Genomic DNA, 13,787 nt, shown 5'->3' with positions numbered 1-13,787 from the left:
ATGGCATGTAGCACAACCAGTACAATTCACTGCATTATTTTTTGTTGCTACAATGAAAAAAAACCAACACTCCGTCCTTGGACCTTTAGTGGAGAGAATATGCTGCAAGGATTCGAATACGTTGGAAAGTAGTCTTAAAATTATGAACTCTTCCTCCTTTTGAAGAAACGAACACCACCAAAACACCAAGACTGCCCACAAAATCAAAACACTCTTACCTCAGCGGTGCCTTGAAGGCAATCCAGTAAAGCCCTTCACCCAATTTACCTCAATGTGAGTAGAAATCCCTTATTAGATTTTATTGTTATTTTTGTTTGAATTTGAGCATCTGAGTTCTGAACGCTTTGAACTTTAAGGTTTTCAATGCATTAGAAAGGAGGTCTTGTTTGTGATTTTCTTTATTTCATCTTCTGTGACTGAAAATGATATGGTTCAGTTATAGGAGCTCCATTTTTGTGACTGAATGACTAAGATGAACCATCAAAATTGTGTTCTGATATAAAAGATTTCAGCCATTTCTTTTGTGGCGAACAGCATTTCCATTTACAAAACATTTTCTCATTTATGTTTCGATTCGATTAACATAATCAAAAGGTTATAAGAAAAGAAATAAACATGCCTGTGGAGAATGTGATGCATATAATTAAAAGTGCCTTGGGAAATGAAACCTCTTTGAGGACTGCTTTCTTAAAGAACCTTCAAATCTATAAGATTTTTCAAAAAAGTCTCTCCAACAATGGAGCCAGTCTTAACAAATACAGCAGGACAGCCAATTGGAGCTTCTACTGTGGCTTCAACACCCTGCTTTCTAAAATGTTTTCCAGTCCATATATGTTGCCAAGTACAACTTTCTCCTGTTGGAAAATAGGCCTTGACGTTATTTTTGCCCTTGTCTAGGACGGGCACCACTAGAATCTCAGTACCGACCAAAAACTGGTGGTAGCTCAAACTGTGCACATGTTCATCATCTGGGTAATGCAGAAATAGGTGGCGGCATACAGGAAGACCTTTTTGAGCGGCTTCCTGCAATGCAGGGAGTGAAGTTTGTCAGATTTTCCGGTGAAGTTACTAGATGCTATATACAATTAGTATACAAGAATTATGGAATTACCTGAACAAGCTGGACTCTGTAGAATTTCCAAGCTTTATAGATTTTAGCAAAGCGTGCAAAATGGGATAGAGTCCGGTCATTGGAGTAGAATTGGCTGTTGCAAGATGGTTTGTTTCCCTGGTTGCAGAAGATATTTAAATCAGTAGCTGATAAGATCAAACATGTTATTGCATTTAAGTGGAGCAATTAAAATGTTCTGACAAAAATTCATGAAAAGCATTATTAGTTATAGCTGTCAAACCTTGCTTCTTTCTTGGCAATATATCTACTATCTCTAATTGTTTTTACATTGTAAGTGTGTGCTGAGTATTCGGCAGCTCATGCAAATTAACTGATCTATATACCAACCTTATTTATTCTCTAATGAAAGCTTAATCATGTTAGAGTTATTAGCTTCATCTAATATCAGTCATGACAATGATACATTCAGTAAAAGGTTTGATCCAGGATGTAGCCAGATTGTAGTTTGTTTTTCTTGATTTTACATAGTAATGGTGATGAGTAATGACAATAATGATGCTTTTGTATTTCAGGTGTCAGACATTGAACTTACTTCATGTGTCCGGAAAACAGTTGTGAAAGCATTTATCTCCATCCATCGAAAAAGCAACTCTTCACTTCTTCGGTAATTAATAAACGGTAAGTTTACAGCACAGTACCCTCCAATATCACTGTGATTAAAAGCAAACCCAGAAATTCCACTGCTGAGTAGACCAACAACAGCACTCTTTATTCCATCATGAGTCTGCCAACTTACCATTTGGTCTCCTTCCCAAAATAGCATCCCCCATTTGGGACTATTTCTGAAACCAGCCCTCATAAAAAATACCAAGGCCTCCTCTGGGTCTTCTTCCTCCTTACCCACGCGGTTAGCTTTCCATTCGTCTACAAACTCTCTGTTTATTTGAGCCCACAGCTCTGGGTATTTGTTGTGGGCTGAAATAGGATCTTCACCTGAAACGGTGAGTCATAATCATTAGAATACCCTAAATAGCTTTTGGAAATATTAAGTGCAAAACAAAACACTATTAGCTTTGATTGCTATGTCATTCTGAAAGAACATCTTGACAGTTTGATAGGACTGAATGAACTTTCAGAACGTAGGGGAGAGTGAATTGACAAAATACTGTTTTTCTTTGAGCTGAAAAGGGAAAAGTGAACCGACCAGTTGCAAGATGATTGAAACCCTTATTAGAAGCTCTGACAGAAAACATACCCATTCCTAATGCTTCGATTCTATGAAAGAGGCTTAACTAATAGTTTAGTAGTTAGTATGACTGTATTACAGACAGAAGGAAATAACCCTCGAGAAAATTTGTTACAAAAAAGGTCAAGCCTGACTAATCGAAAAATATAAATAAATACTAATTTACTCCAGAGTCTCTAGTTTGCTCATTCTTTTGCTCTTGGCATCAGAACCCAGCATGATCAATGTGATTGCCACCTTAAGTGGACTGTTTTGAAGAATCAAGTTGAGATATTGAACCTGAATAGAGGGTGGCATCCACAGGCAGGCCTTCACCAAAATCAGCCATCCATCCTCTGACTCCATCATCCACCATTTCCTGAAGAATCTGCTTGAACCAACTTGCAGTATCTGGATGTGTCAAGTCCAACATTCCTACATCAAAAGCTGTATTTGGAACCATGTATGGCTCTCCAAGCTTGTCTTTCACTAAAATGTCCAACTTCTTTGCTTCCTCAAAGAGGTTTCTTCTTCTATTTGGCTTCTCATGACACTGTGAAATCAAGTAAAAGCTTTCAAACAAAATTACAGTTTTTATTCCTATCAGCTCAGATTTGGCTGCAGGAGAGACATTGCAATCATTTCACTTAAGAAGGAAAAGAGCAAGATCAGAAGAGTATGTTTGCTCTTAGGATAAATGATGGTATAAACCTTCTTACAGTGATGTAACATACTAATTGTTAAGAGGTGAGTAATTGCGAGAATTGTATTAGAAGAGTTCATTGAGAAGCATCATTAAGGGAGATGATATTTACCGGAGCTAGACATGGGTTGCAGTACGTCATCACTTTGATATGCTGGACACTAAGATCTTTAATTAGTTGTTGCCATCCTGTATACCTTATTGAATCTACTTCCCAATTCCACCACAGTTGTGAGCCAACCAATGTCTCTCTCTGGCCTACCCAATCCTGTGCAACAATTATTACAGGGTTAAAATGTATACGCAAATATCTGCAACTTCCAACTACAGTAATTCTAAACTTTTCCAAAATGTACCTCCTTTGGAAGCAAACTATAATTTAAATGCATATAATTTGAAATGGCTCAGTAATTGATATGGATATTTAGATTTGCAATACAGAACCATTGCAAGTCTTGAGCAAATAATTGATGTTGAGCAAAAGAGATGAAAAAAAACTATGGTTTTGTATGTTCTGGATATCTTGTTTATGTGCATGTTTGTATGCCCGCATATATTTAAACATATTTATATTATTTTTGGTGCAGGGACGTGCATTACCTGCAACCAAAATGCTGAAATAGGAGCATTGTAAGTCTTGAGCTCATTCCAAATATGGCGTACAGATTCTGTGCCACCCTGCATGCCAACAACAGCTCCAGAAATAATCCAGTCAGGAAGTTTAGGAGGTCTCCCAATGGTCTCAGTGAAACACTCAATGAGCTCAGATGGTGAAGTTCCATGCAATATCCGCCCTTCAACTGAATTTCCATGTATCTGCAAGCTCCAGTATACAGAAAATGGGAAACTGCAAGTTTAAGATCTTGAATGAGACCAGTTTTGTTTTTTACTTCAAAAGAATCATGGATCTTTTTCTCTAGCTCTTAGATCTTTATTTATTTTAGAAACTCTTGTATTTACTCCTCTGACATCATATGTAAATGCTAATCCTTCCCTTGTTCTTGCTAATGACTGTTGGCCTCAAATTTTGAAATCAACTTTGAATTTCTTTTGTTTGGATCAATTCCAAATTTAAAATGGCATTATGACAGCAAGATGCAAAAGTTATGCAACAATACCTGTATCTGAACTCTATCTTGCTTTGTTAGATCAAATATGGAATAATCATATCCTTCGAGGTAAAGAGACCTCATCTTTGAAGTCATATAGAATGGAGAAGGAGCATAGGTCGTACTCCAATCGCCCCCAGCCCTGCAATGGCGATGAAATGTATTGAAATCAAAACCTGTCTAAGTCTGAAATGTATTGAAATAAAAAACTGTCTAGTCATTATCTAATTAGAATCAGATGGTTGAATAGCTGAGCTAGCCTTCTGTTTACCTGTAGCTGATCAAGTTAGCTGCAAAGGTAATAGGTTGATCCCCTCTCCCAATACCTTGTTCCTGAACCAATATGGGTACCTTTTTACCTTTAAAATCAATGTGAGAGAATTGCTCCCCAAAACCATAAAATCTCTCATTTTCTTCACTTGAATATGTCAAGCAAACCCTGTTGAATTCTTTGAATTCTTCAGCCTTCAGTTCCTCTAACTCTTCCTCTGATGAGGAAACAAACACAAACCCTCTTGGCCTTGCAGAGGACCAAAACCACCTAAGCCTGCGTTTCTGGAACTGTCCCAGCCTTCTCCTAAAACCCTTGTATCTTCCTGAAGCAGCTGGAGAAGCTTTTGTGCGGAATTCAAAGTTGGGTTGCCCAAGCTTCACTTGGAATCCAATTTGATTATTGTTTTTCTGCTCAAACAAAACCCAATACCTTGCACAAGTAGAAGGTCCCTTTCCCTCAAATTGTGCATTTTCAAGAGTTCCATATTTCTGAGAATGCTTCTTCTTCCTTCTCATGTTGAAAACCCAGCCAGTTACAAGCACCATAGGGAATTGGGTACCTTTAGAATCTGTTTTCTGGTCCAAATCCAAAAACCCAGATGGAGAATCTTGATCTTGAGCCTCTAGAGAGTGATCAAACTGATCGATCACCCTTATATCCTGAATGGTTTGGTGATGGCAAACCAAATGAAGCTTTCTGTCCTTCACAACAAAGGAACCCCTGCTTTCCTCCACCTCTGTTTCTGCCAATGCTGCGGAAACAAAAGCTTGTCCTGGAATGGTGGACCAAATGGCTCTTTTGGGCTGCGATTGGTGATAAATTGAGAGAGACCCACCATTGTTGGAGCTCCAAGAGAGCTGAAAATCAGTGCCAATTGAGAAATGCTGGTGTGAAGGGACTGTTTGGGAATTGAACAAGAGGTTCCCTTGGATGAGAGGGAGAGATGCAGGTGTGGAAGGAAAAGGATTGTTGAAATGTTTGTGGTGTTTTTTGGTGATTTTGAGGGTTGTCATTTGGGATTAAAGAAATCAAGAAAGAGATGATGGTGCATGCAAATGCAATCTTAAATTCCTATGTATATTTTGTTAACTTACTGGTATAGAATGCAAAATGGAAATTTTTCCATGAGCTAGTTTTTTTGGAGGTGATCATTCATAGATGCACAAACGAAAGAAAAGACCTCTACTTTAACGTTTGCAGACAGTTTTAGTCGAGGATGAGAATTGAGAAGGGTAGCCATTGACTTGTACAAGTTTTGATTTCATGGACATGCCAACAAAAAATGTGTCCAAACTGACCAAACTACAACATGTCCAAATTGAATTTCCCGTCTTGCTCCCACTTGATGAGGAAGGTAGTGTCTGCTTCCTTCCCCGTCTTTTCTAACTGTGTTCGTCTGTTATTATAATTTTACTTCCGTACAATCTGGGGTGATTTGTTCGAATTTTCTTTCTCCCAATATCGTTTGTATAAAAACATAACAGACGTCTTATTAAAAAAAAAATGTTGTTTTCTTGCTTTCTCTATTATTTTTATTAGGTCCCAACTTTCATGGGATGAACCTTTTTTTCCACCCCATTTAGTCGGTACTACCCTGTTATTTAATTAAAATTTTGCTTAATAATGAATATTTGATCAATGATACATGAATGGTAATTTAGTTTAGGCCTTCTAATTTAAAGACGATATCCCCAAAGAAGTGAAATTCATGATATTGTTTTAGGACTAAGCGGGTAAGAATTCGATTCTCGTTCTTTATTTTTATGCATAAAAAGTTAACAGAAGGAAGTCATAATTTTTTATTTTCACCAAGTGAAATTGATGATGTTTGTGTTTCTTTTCAATTGCCTAAACAAATAATTAAAGTCAACAATATCCAAATGAAACGTGCAACTTGCATTTACAAAGTTTTGCTCTTTCGTGTAGCATGATTCTCTTTTGCGTGAAGCTTGAAATCACAAGAGCTTGCATTTTCCAAATGAAATGAATCTCAACTCCGTCGAATAGTATTTGTGCATCACAGTGCATGCGGTCCTATTTACGCATCTACGTTCCTTTGAATGAACCTGGACGCAAAAACAAGCACCATTCATTCATACACGCCCATGCACAGTGCAATTTTGGTTTAACATTTTTTGTTTTCTTTGAAGAAAAATCTGTTTCGTCTTTGCAGATTGCTCGTATTCTACTTTGTCCCTCTAACTTCTGTCATTGAAAATGCATGTGGTCATGTTCCAGGGAAATATACATGTATTGAAATGCATGTGCACGTGCGATGAATGCTTGGCTAGCCGTCACTTTTTTATTTTAATTTTTCTTAAAAAGAAAAATACAACTATATGTTTGAGAGTGCTTTTCAAAAGGTTAAAAAGTGATTTCTGACAACTAAAAGCGTTTATAATAGTATTTGATAGTAAACTTTAAAAGTGCTTCTGAGTGAGCATACTTTTTGGAAAAACACTTAAATTTCTTATGAAAATTTCAACGTTATTATAATAAAATAAATTTTTTATTTTCTAAAAGCATTTACGAGCAAAAATACTTCCTAAAAAACACAGTTCGAAACGAGCTTCGTTTGTAGTCTCCGCCTAATGAAGTGCAATGCAAACCTACATTCTTCCTCACCTTAATAGAATATAATATTCCAATAATTGTAAACTTCATACTTAACCCTCCGTTTCATTCGGACTAGAAGTGTGATCTCTGAGTATATCCTAAAATTGGCTCTAATTAATTATTTATCTTTTCCCTTCAAGCTCTTGACCCAACAATAATAATTAATTAACTAGAAAACACTCCACTAAAGAATTTAAGCTACATTTCCCAGAAGTTAGAAGATTTTTTTTTTTTTTTTTTTTTGGGTAAAATAGGGGGCAAAGCCCAAACCAAAAGGATTAAGTTAGAAGATTTTTTACAACGCCCAGCAAGACTCAGTAACGAAAACCCCACCCCTGGCATTATATACGCGAACTATATTGGGAATGAATTAACAATTGTTGCCTAATTGATGTCAAGCACATGATTATGAGATTCGCATTAATATGTTTTTATGGAAGACCCCTTTAAATGTATCACGGGAAATTGTAGAGAGAAACGAGGAGTAGAGGAAGACAGTAGAAATTAGTCTCTAAAACTTGTCATCTTTTGCTTTGCTAATCACCTATTTATAGGCTTACAATGATAAGGAGCTAACCCATAAATTATGAGTTAAAGGCTACTAATTACAATACTAATAACATAGGAGGTAATTGATGTAATGGTGATCATCCACATTTCATGTATTTATAACATATCACATATTTTATTGCATTTGGAATTGTTCATCAAGGCCAAAGACTTTGAAAGAGTTGGGTTTCCAAAAGATGAAATTTGCTGAAGGTATAGGTGAAGTGGAACAGTTGTGAGGAGGTTCAGGTCGGGTAGATATTTGGTTCTACTATTGCACCTCAAGGTAAATGCTTTTTAGCCACTTGAGATACAAGCCCCTGCATTTGGATTTTCTTCCATACCGAAAAATTGTAAAAAAATCAACCATGCACAAAGCTGCAGTTGATGAGCAAACAGTCGAGTTATGCATTCAAATCAAGAATGACTTGAAGGGATCTAAAGAATTGTACTTTAGAATCAAAGTCGCACATTCATGCCCTGCAACCCTGCAAATCTCACAGCAGCAAGATGGTCAAACTCAAGCTCAACATCGCTAAATAGCCACAAGGTTTTGCCTTACATTAAAATGATCCTCCAACATGGAAAAACTAGTTTCCGAATATAAGATTGAAATAGATGGAAAAGACAATTTATATGCTGAACCTACAAATTTACTGGCAGATAGTTGCTCACAGATCAAGGATTCAAGGTAGACATCTATGGTAAACTACTGGATACCAAGAGAAGCCATCAAATTCCTCAATCAAGCAAATCAGACACCGCTGTCTTCTTAAATGGATCAACTTGTGCCAGCTGTGCCAGTAAAGATTTGTTGGGAAATATATTATCTGCCTTCATCCTCTCCCAGATTCCATAAGGTGAAGTTTTGGCATTTATATAGGCCTGAATTAGAGATTGGAACTGACGAAATCGAGCCGTATAACCAGCCTGTCTCATCCTATAAAATATCTTTTCTGCGTTATGGGTGTCACCTTTCTTTGAATATTGCTCCATAATGGTCATGTAAGAATTGAACAGTGGCTTCTTCCGGTTCGTCTGGGCAGCCTTCTGCAACATAGAGTCAGCCTTTTCAAGCTCACCTGCTTCCACATAGAGTTTCACAAGTGCATCCCAAATTAACGGGCCGATGTCACAATTGCTATCTGCCATACGCTTAACAAGATCTTTACCCTTGGTGAGCCGCTTTCCATTTGCATAGACCTTCAAAAGCACATAATAATGCCTTGAAGAAAGTTTCTTAAATGTATTTGACATCTTCTCAAAAACTGCCTCTGCTTCTTCAATTTTATTCAACCTTCCCCAAGCTTTAACTGCAGCCATGCACTCTTGAAGCCGAGGATTTGACTCACAGAACTTCCAAACTCTCTCCACTTCATCAACCTGTCCCAACTCAGCATAAAGAGGAAGCAAAGCTTGACAAGCCGAACGGTTCTCTTTTAAGTTTCCGCCTTCCATATCTTTCAAAACTGCCTCAGCTTTTTCTTTAAGCCCGCCAGCAGCATAGTGCTTAGCCAAGATGGCTTTTACAGTGACGTCTGGCTCAATGCCTTCAGCCTTCATTGTCTCATAAACTTGATCCATTCCAGTCATGTCATTGGACTGGCCTTTGGTATCTATTAAGAGTTTATAAGTAAAGGCCGTCGGCTTGACATTTTCTTTCTCCATTAACAGTAATACATCTGCCATTTTCTTCTTGTCAAGCCTCTTGTAGAGGAGTAGCAACTGGTTGCAAGTAAATGGTGTGACTGGGAATTCCAGGTCCTTCATTTTGTTGAAAATTTCTTCAGATTTCTTCAAATTGTGGGTAGAGACAGCGTATGCCAACAGGGTTCGGTAAATTACCTCACCTCTAAAGGATGCTGGGATTGTCTCAACGTATTTCTCTGCCTTATAGAGGCCACGTACTTTGGCAATTAAGTCAACGCGAGATGCATAATCTCTTTCAACAAATTCAATCTGCTTATGTTCCTCCAACCACTCTGAAAGCTGCAAAGTTGACAAAGCATCACACAATATCAAAGTTCTGTGACCACGAATTCATGCTTTTAAGGAACTAGGAAGCAAACACAAGAAAAGAAGATGCACTTGTGGTCCAAGAATATATACTACCATTCTCATTATATATCTATTGACAAAACAAAACTGAACAGGAAGTACAACTATGACAAATTTGTTCTGGTTTAAATCAAACTATAAGATAAACAATGGGAGCATAAGTGGCCAAATGAGAATGCCATAGTCATTTCAACATAAACCACAGAATTTCATCAAAAGTATCTGACAATTCATGACTTCAATGCCTATTTTTCTTTATCTGCCATAAAAAATTAAGAAAAAGGACTCAAAGCGATAAAATTAATGATGTCACCATTTAATTTATCAAAGCGATAAACAGAAAGTCTATTAACATAATCAGTACTTATAAGTTATATGCCATTGCATTTCGCAACCCAATTCACTTTCTCTCGTTGCAGGGGGTAATCATACATTTTCCTTTATAGAAACGAATGAAATACTCAATAGTCAGTACTAGAACTAGAAAGCACAAACCACATTCAACATTTGAAACCCTCTTTGTAAAGCAAATTACAAGCGCTAAAAATTACTGTAAACCGATGGTAGACAATAATTGTTAAACCATAATGTCTTGAACATAATAACTAGTCCTCAAGACTGTATGATAATGATATAGTAAAAGGAAAATAAAGAGAAACATGTGAGAAGCAAAGACTTTCACCAGACTCTGAAACAATAATGGATTTAATGGGACTATGAAATTAGAATTTAGACAATGGTAGAAAATATATTAATCATTATAGGTGACATATCTTAAGAAAAAGAAAGAGATCTTTGAATTAAGGACATGCTCAAACCAAACAGGAAAAGGGCATTAAGTCAAACTTTAAAAGTAAAGGTTCATAAAAAGTTCTCACTTTGAGGATGGATGATTCTAATAGTAATAGAAAACCCAGCCATGCCACGTTACCTTCTGGTTACAAGTCCTCTACACATTCATTTTTGGGTCTGAATCCTCTTTACGTACAAAAGGGCTGAACTTAAGATTATTTTCTAATAATAGATAGATTAAAAGTAACATTTCTGTTAACTTTCCAAACATAAAGATCAAGAAATCGAAGTCTTGCGAAGATATAATGATTTATGATTATGATAACTCATCTGTTAGACACAAAAACTTAATCTGTAAATAGACATGTTCGAGACAAAAACCATACAGTCCATTGTCTGTTTTACTTAAAAAACAAAGAAAATCCTAGTAAGCAAGAACTAAGTACACCTGATGCAGTAGCTACAGCTTGGTTAGAAAAGCATCCTCTTTGGAAGCCTAAGAATAAGCCCATTCGGCCAACTCAAAAATTAACAAAGAAGGTTGAGATTGCAGTTATTTTAGAGAGGGCAGAGTTATCAAGAAGAATTTAGAAAGAAGAGAGAGAAGAAGATAAAAGACACACAAAGCACCAAGCCTTCCACAAGCCTTTAATTTTCATTCATTCCAGTCTGATCTGCTCACAACAGATAGCCGTATTTTTAGGCTTCAAATAGAACGTTCAATGACTTCTACAAATAGCAAATGATTCATTGAAATATTAAAATCATAGGAGAATCCTAGAAAACTTAAAGACATTGTGTTTTCATAAGACCCAAATAAATAGACTCTTGACTCAGTTATTAATTTCATTATTTTCCTGATTCTTGCACTACCATGGATATTTCCCTCTCGACTTTATTTCTCCAAATTTCTATCATTCTAAACCCACACCATACTCAAACACTTACCCTTGTACTGTCCTGCATCAAGACCTGTTCAATATTTACAAACATACAGAACTAAGACTAAAGATTTGCATTATTATCTGAGATGTATAAGTTTTTTGGTGGAAACAATATGTGCATGGTGGGAGGGAGACATGCTGTCATGGGAATCTTTTATGTTGGTGTGAATGGAGAGGAGTTGAAGAATTTTTTAGTGACCAGGGGATGAGGAGGTGGACCTTCCATGGGATAAAGTTAGTTTTCGGATTTCCCTTGTTATACCTTTAAAAGCTATAATTCTATGATTGGATTTCTGCTGCACACTACTTTTTGTTGGTCTTTTGCAATGTAAGGTTGGTTAGCTAGGTTTTGCAGTCTTTGCTAAATTGTTTAGCCCGCACCTTCTACTAGAACATTGTACAACTTGTCCTCTGTATTATTCTATTATTTTACAATGAAATTCTGTTCCTAATAACTTGTCCTCTGTATTATTCTATTATTTTACACTGAAATTATGTTCCTAATAGAAAAGAAAAACCAAAGTCTAAAGACAATATATTATGTACCAACAAGTGGAACATAACATTTTGGACAACAGAAAAAGACCAACCCCTAGCTATACAAAACATTTTTGGATATTTGAGTTTGATGCAACTGCTATATTTAACAAATTCACACACAATGCTGCAGGAAAGCTCACAAAGCAGCAGCTATGTTCAGATATGTCTCTTCTGTGATAATCAGCTATGTTGTGATATCTGTATAGTATAATATATACACTAAAATCCAAAAGGATTTTGACAGAACAAATTTATGCAGCTAAGACCAAAGAAAAACCATTGATATTATTGTCTAATTATCAACATCTTTACGTATATATAGAAATAAAGTCAAATCACCTGTAATGCCCTCCCAAACATTTGACGCTTGCGAAAATGGAACATGGCCAGCGATATCTCTGCCCTATTTAGATCATTTCCTGCTTTAACCCACTTATCAAGAGCTCCATGAACAGAGAACCCCGGGAAAGCTAAAATGGCCTTGAACAGTTCTGAAACATTCCTTTTCCTTGGTGATCTTTTCTCAATTGAATCAGCCCCATTCTCTGACAACTCCAACTCATGTTGAGAAGGCTCAACTTCTTCTTCATCTTCAGAGAGTTCTGGTTCAGAAATTAATTCATCTTCATGTTGGGAAGCCTCAGCACTAGGTAGTGTTTCTAGTTCAGAAAACCCATCTTCCAAGTCATCTTTCTCTCCACTGCTTTCTGCACCAGCTTGTGAAGAAAAGCTGCGTCTATCCACTGAGAAGTTCCAAGAAACTTGTGTTGTGTAGTATAATCTCTTGGATGACAAGCATCCATCAGGCATTGATTTACAGGACTCATGGAAACAAGCATCCTCTTGTCCGTAGGTGATTGGTAGCTCCAAATTAGCACAACATGCACGAGAACTTCTTATGTTAAATGCTTGGCTCCTGGACGTAAAAGGAAAACTAAGTATCACATTATATCACAAAACAAAATAATAGGCAACATAACGTAACCAAAAAATAAAGAATTTTACTAGCACACAGCCTGCAAAAAAGCAAAATGAAATAAATAAAAATAGCAGGACATATATACTAAAAATGATATACATTATAAGATTCATAAGATGGTAATGGGAGTCAAGCTTCTACTAGTACAATCATATTATGAATTCCTGTGAGGCCAAAGAAAGATAACATTGTATCTTTAAGAAATATTACAGAAACAATGGTAACTTCTCTAGTTGTTATTCTCTATATTAAGATATCCAGAGAGATACAACGTCAGAAATTATGTTGCCATATCTCATAATCTGTAAGGCAATTTCTAATAGGGTAGGTAAAAAAGAAACTAACTTACCCAGTCTCCTTCACTCCATGAATTCCATTCTTTTTCCTCTGCTTTTGTATTTGCTTTTAGAAAGGTAGCATGTAGAAAACATTTATTTTTAATATCCTTCAGAATATTCTCTCATTCATTTCCGATGGGGTTAATTAATTGCATATACAAGATAAACTAACACTAGTAAACAAAATTCAAAAATAAATAAAATAAAATAAAAACACAGACGCCCATAATCCACGCACTTAAGTAGGAAGCCCCTAAAACCTCTGAAACCCATGATTTAAATTCCGTCCCTAAAACCTTTAAAACTACTACGATGAACACAGGAACCCTAGAACGAAAGAGTTACATATATACCTGAGAGGAAGAGAAGCACGACGAAGAGCCCACATGGCGACAGTAAGCAAATCAGAAACCCCTAGCAGGGAAAATGGAAATGGCGGTGCGATTTAAAGAAAAAACGAAACCTCAGCTCAGAACCTGACCCGCTCTCTCTCTCTCTTTTAAACCCTAAACCCTGTTTGGTGGGCTGGCTTGGACTGTATAGCGAGCTTCCATATTAGTAAACTAGTAAAACTATACACTGAAGCTC

General features: G+C 36.6%; 2 protein-coding genes and 1 long non-coding RNA gene across 4 annotated transcripts; 1 reads left to right on the top strand and 2 right to left on the bottom strand.

Moving 5' to 3' along the window:
* Positions 1-59: 59 nt before the first annotated feature.
* Positions 60-4,051, top strand: LOC103339191 (uncharacterized). 2 transcript variants are annotated; one of them, XR_016122883.1, is made up of 4 exons: positions 60-273; positions 898-1,059; positions 1,645-1,750; positions 3,588-4,051. It is a non-coding gene; the product is annotated as an uncharacterized LOC103339191 (long non-coding RNA). The 2 variants fall into 2 exon arrangements; XR_514653.3 differs by lacking the exon at positions 898-1,059 and having other exon boundaries at positions 81-273.
* Positions 665-5,728, bottom strand: LOC103339190 (uncharacterized). The gene is made up of 8 exons (XM_008242471.3): positions 4,381-5,728; positions 4,119-4,251; positions 3,601-3,816; positions 3,113-3,268; positions 2,598-2,850; positions 1,665-2,065; positions 1,112-1,228; positions 665-1,023 (listed from the first exon to the last, which is right to left on the bottom strand). Exons 1-8 carry the CDS (start codon positions 5,394-5,396, stop codon positions 688-690), a joined length of 2,628 nt encoding a protein of 875 aa, XP_008240693.2. The 5' UTR covers positions 5,397-5,728; the 3' UTR covers positions 665-687.
* Positions 5,729-8,059: 2,331 nt separating this feature from the next.
* On the bottom strand, positions 8,060-13,753 carry LOC103339192 (pentatricopeptide repeat-containing protein At1g80270, mitochondrial-like). The gene is made up of 3 exons (XM_008242472.2): positions 13,553-13,753; positions 12,222-12,798; positions 8,060-9,537 (listed from the first exon to the last, which is right to left on the bottom strand). Exons 1-3 carry the CDS (start codon positions 13,585-13,587, stop codon positions 8,290-8,292), a joined length of 1,860 nt encoding a protein of 619 aa, XP_008240694.2. The 5' UTR covers positions 13,588-13,753; the 3' UTR covers positions 8,060-8,289.
* Positions 13,754-13,787: the final 34 nt, after the last annotated feature.

Source organism: Prunus mume, linkage group LG8, assembly GCF_029339155.1.
Source record: "Prunus mume cultivar Tortuosa linkage group LG8, ASM2933915v1, whole genome shotgun sequence".
NCBI classification, from domain to species: domain Eukaryota; kingdom Viridiplantae; phylum Streptophyta; class Magnoliopsida; order Rosales; family Rosaceae; genus Prunus; species Prunus mume.
This window is presented reverse-complemented; position numbering and strand designations above follow the sequence as displayed.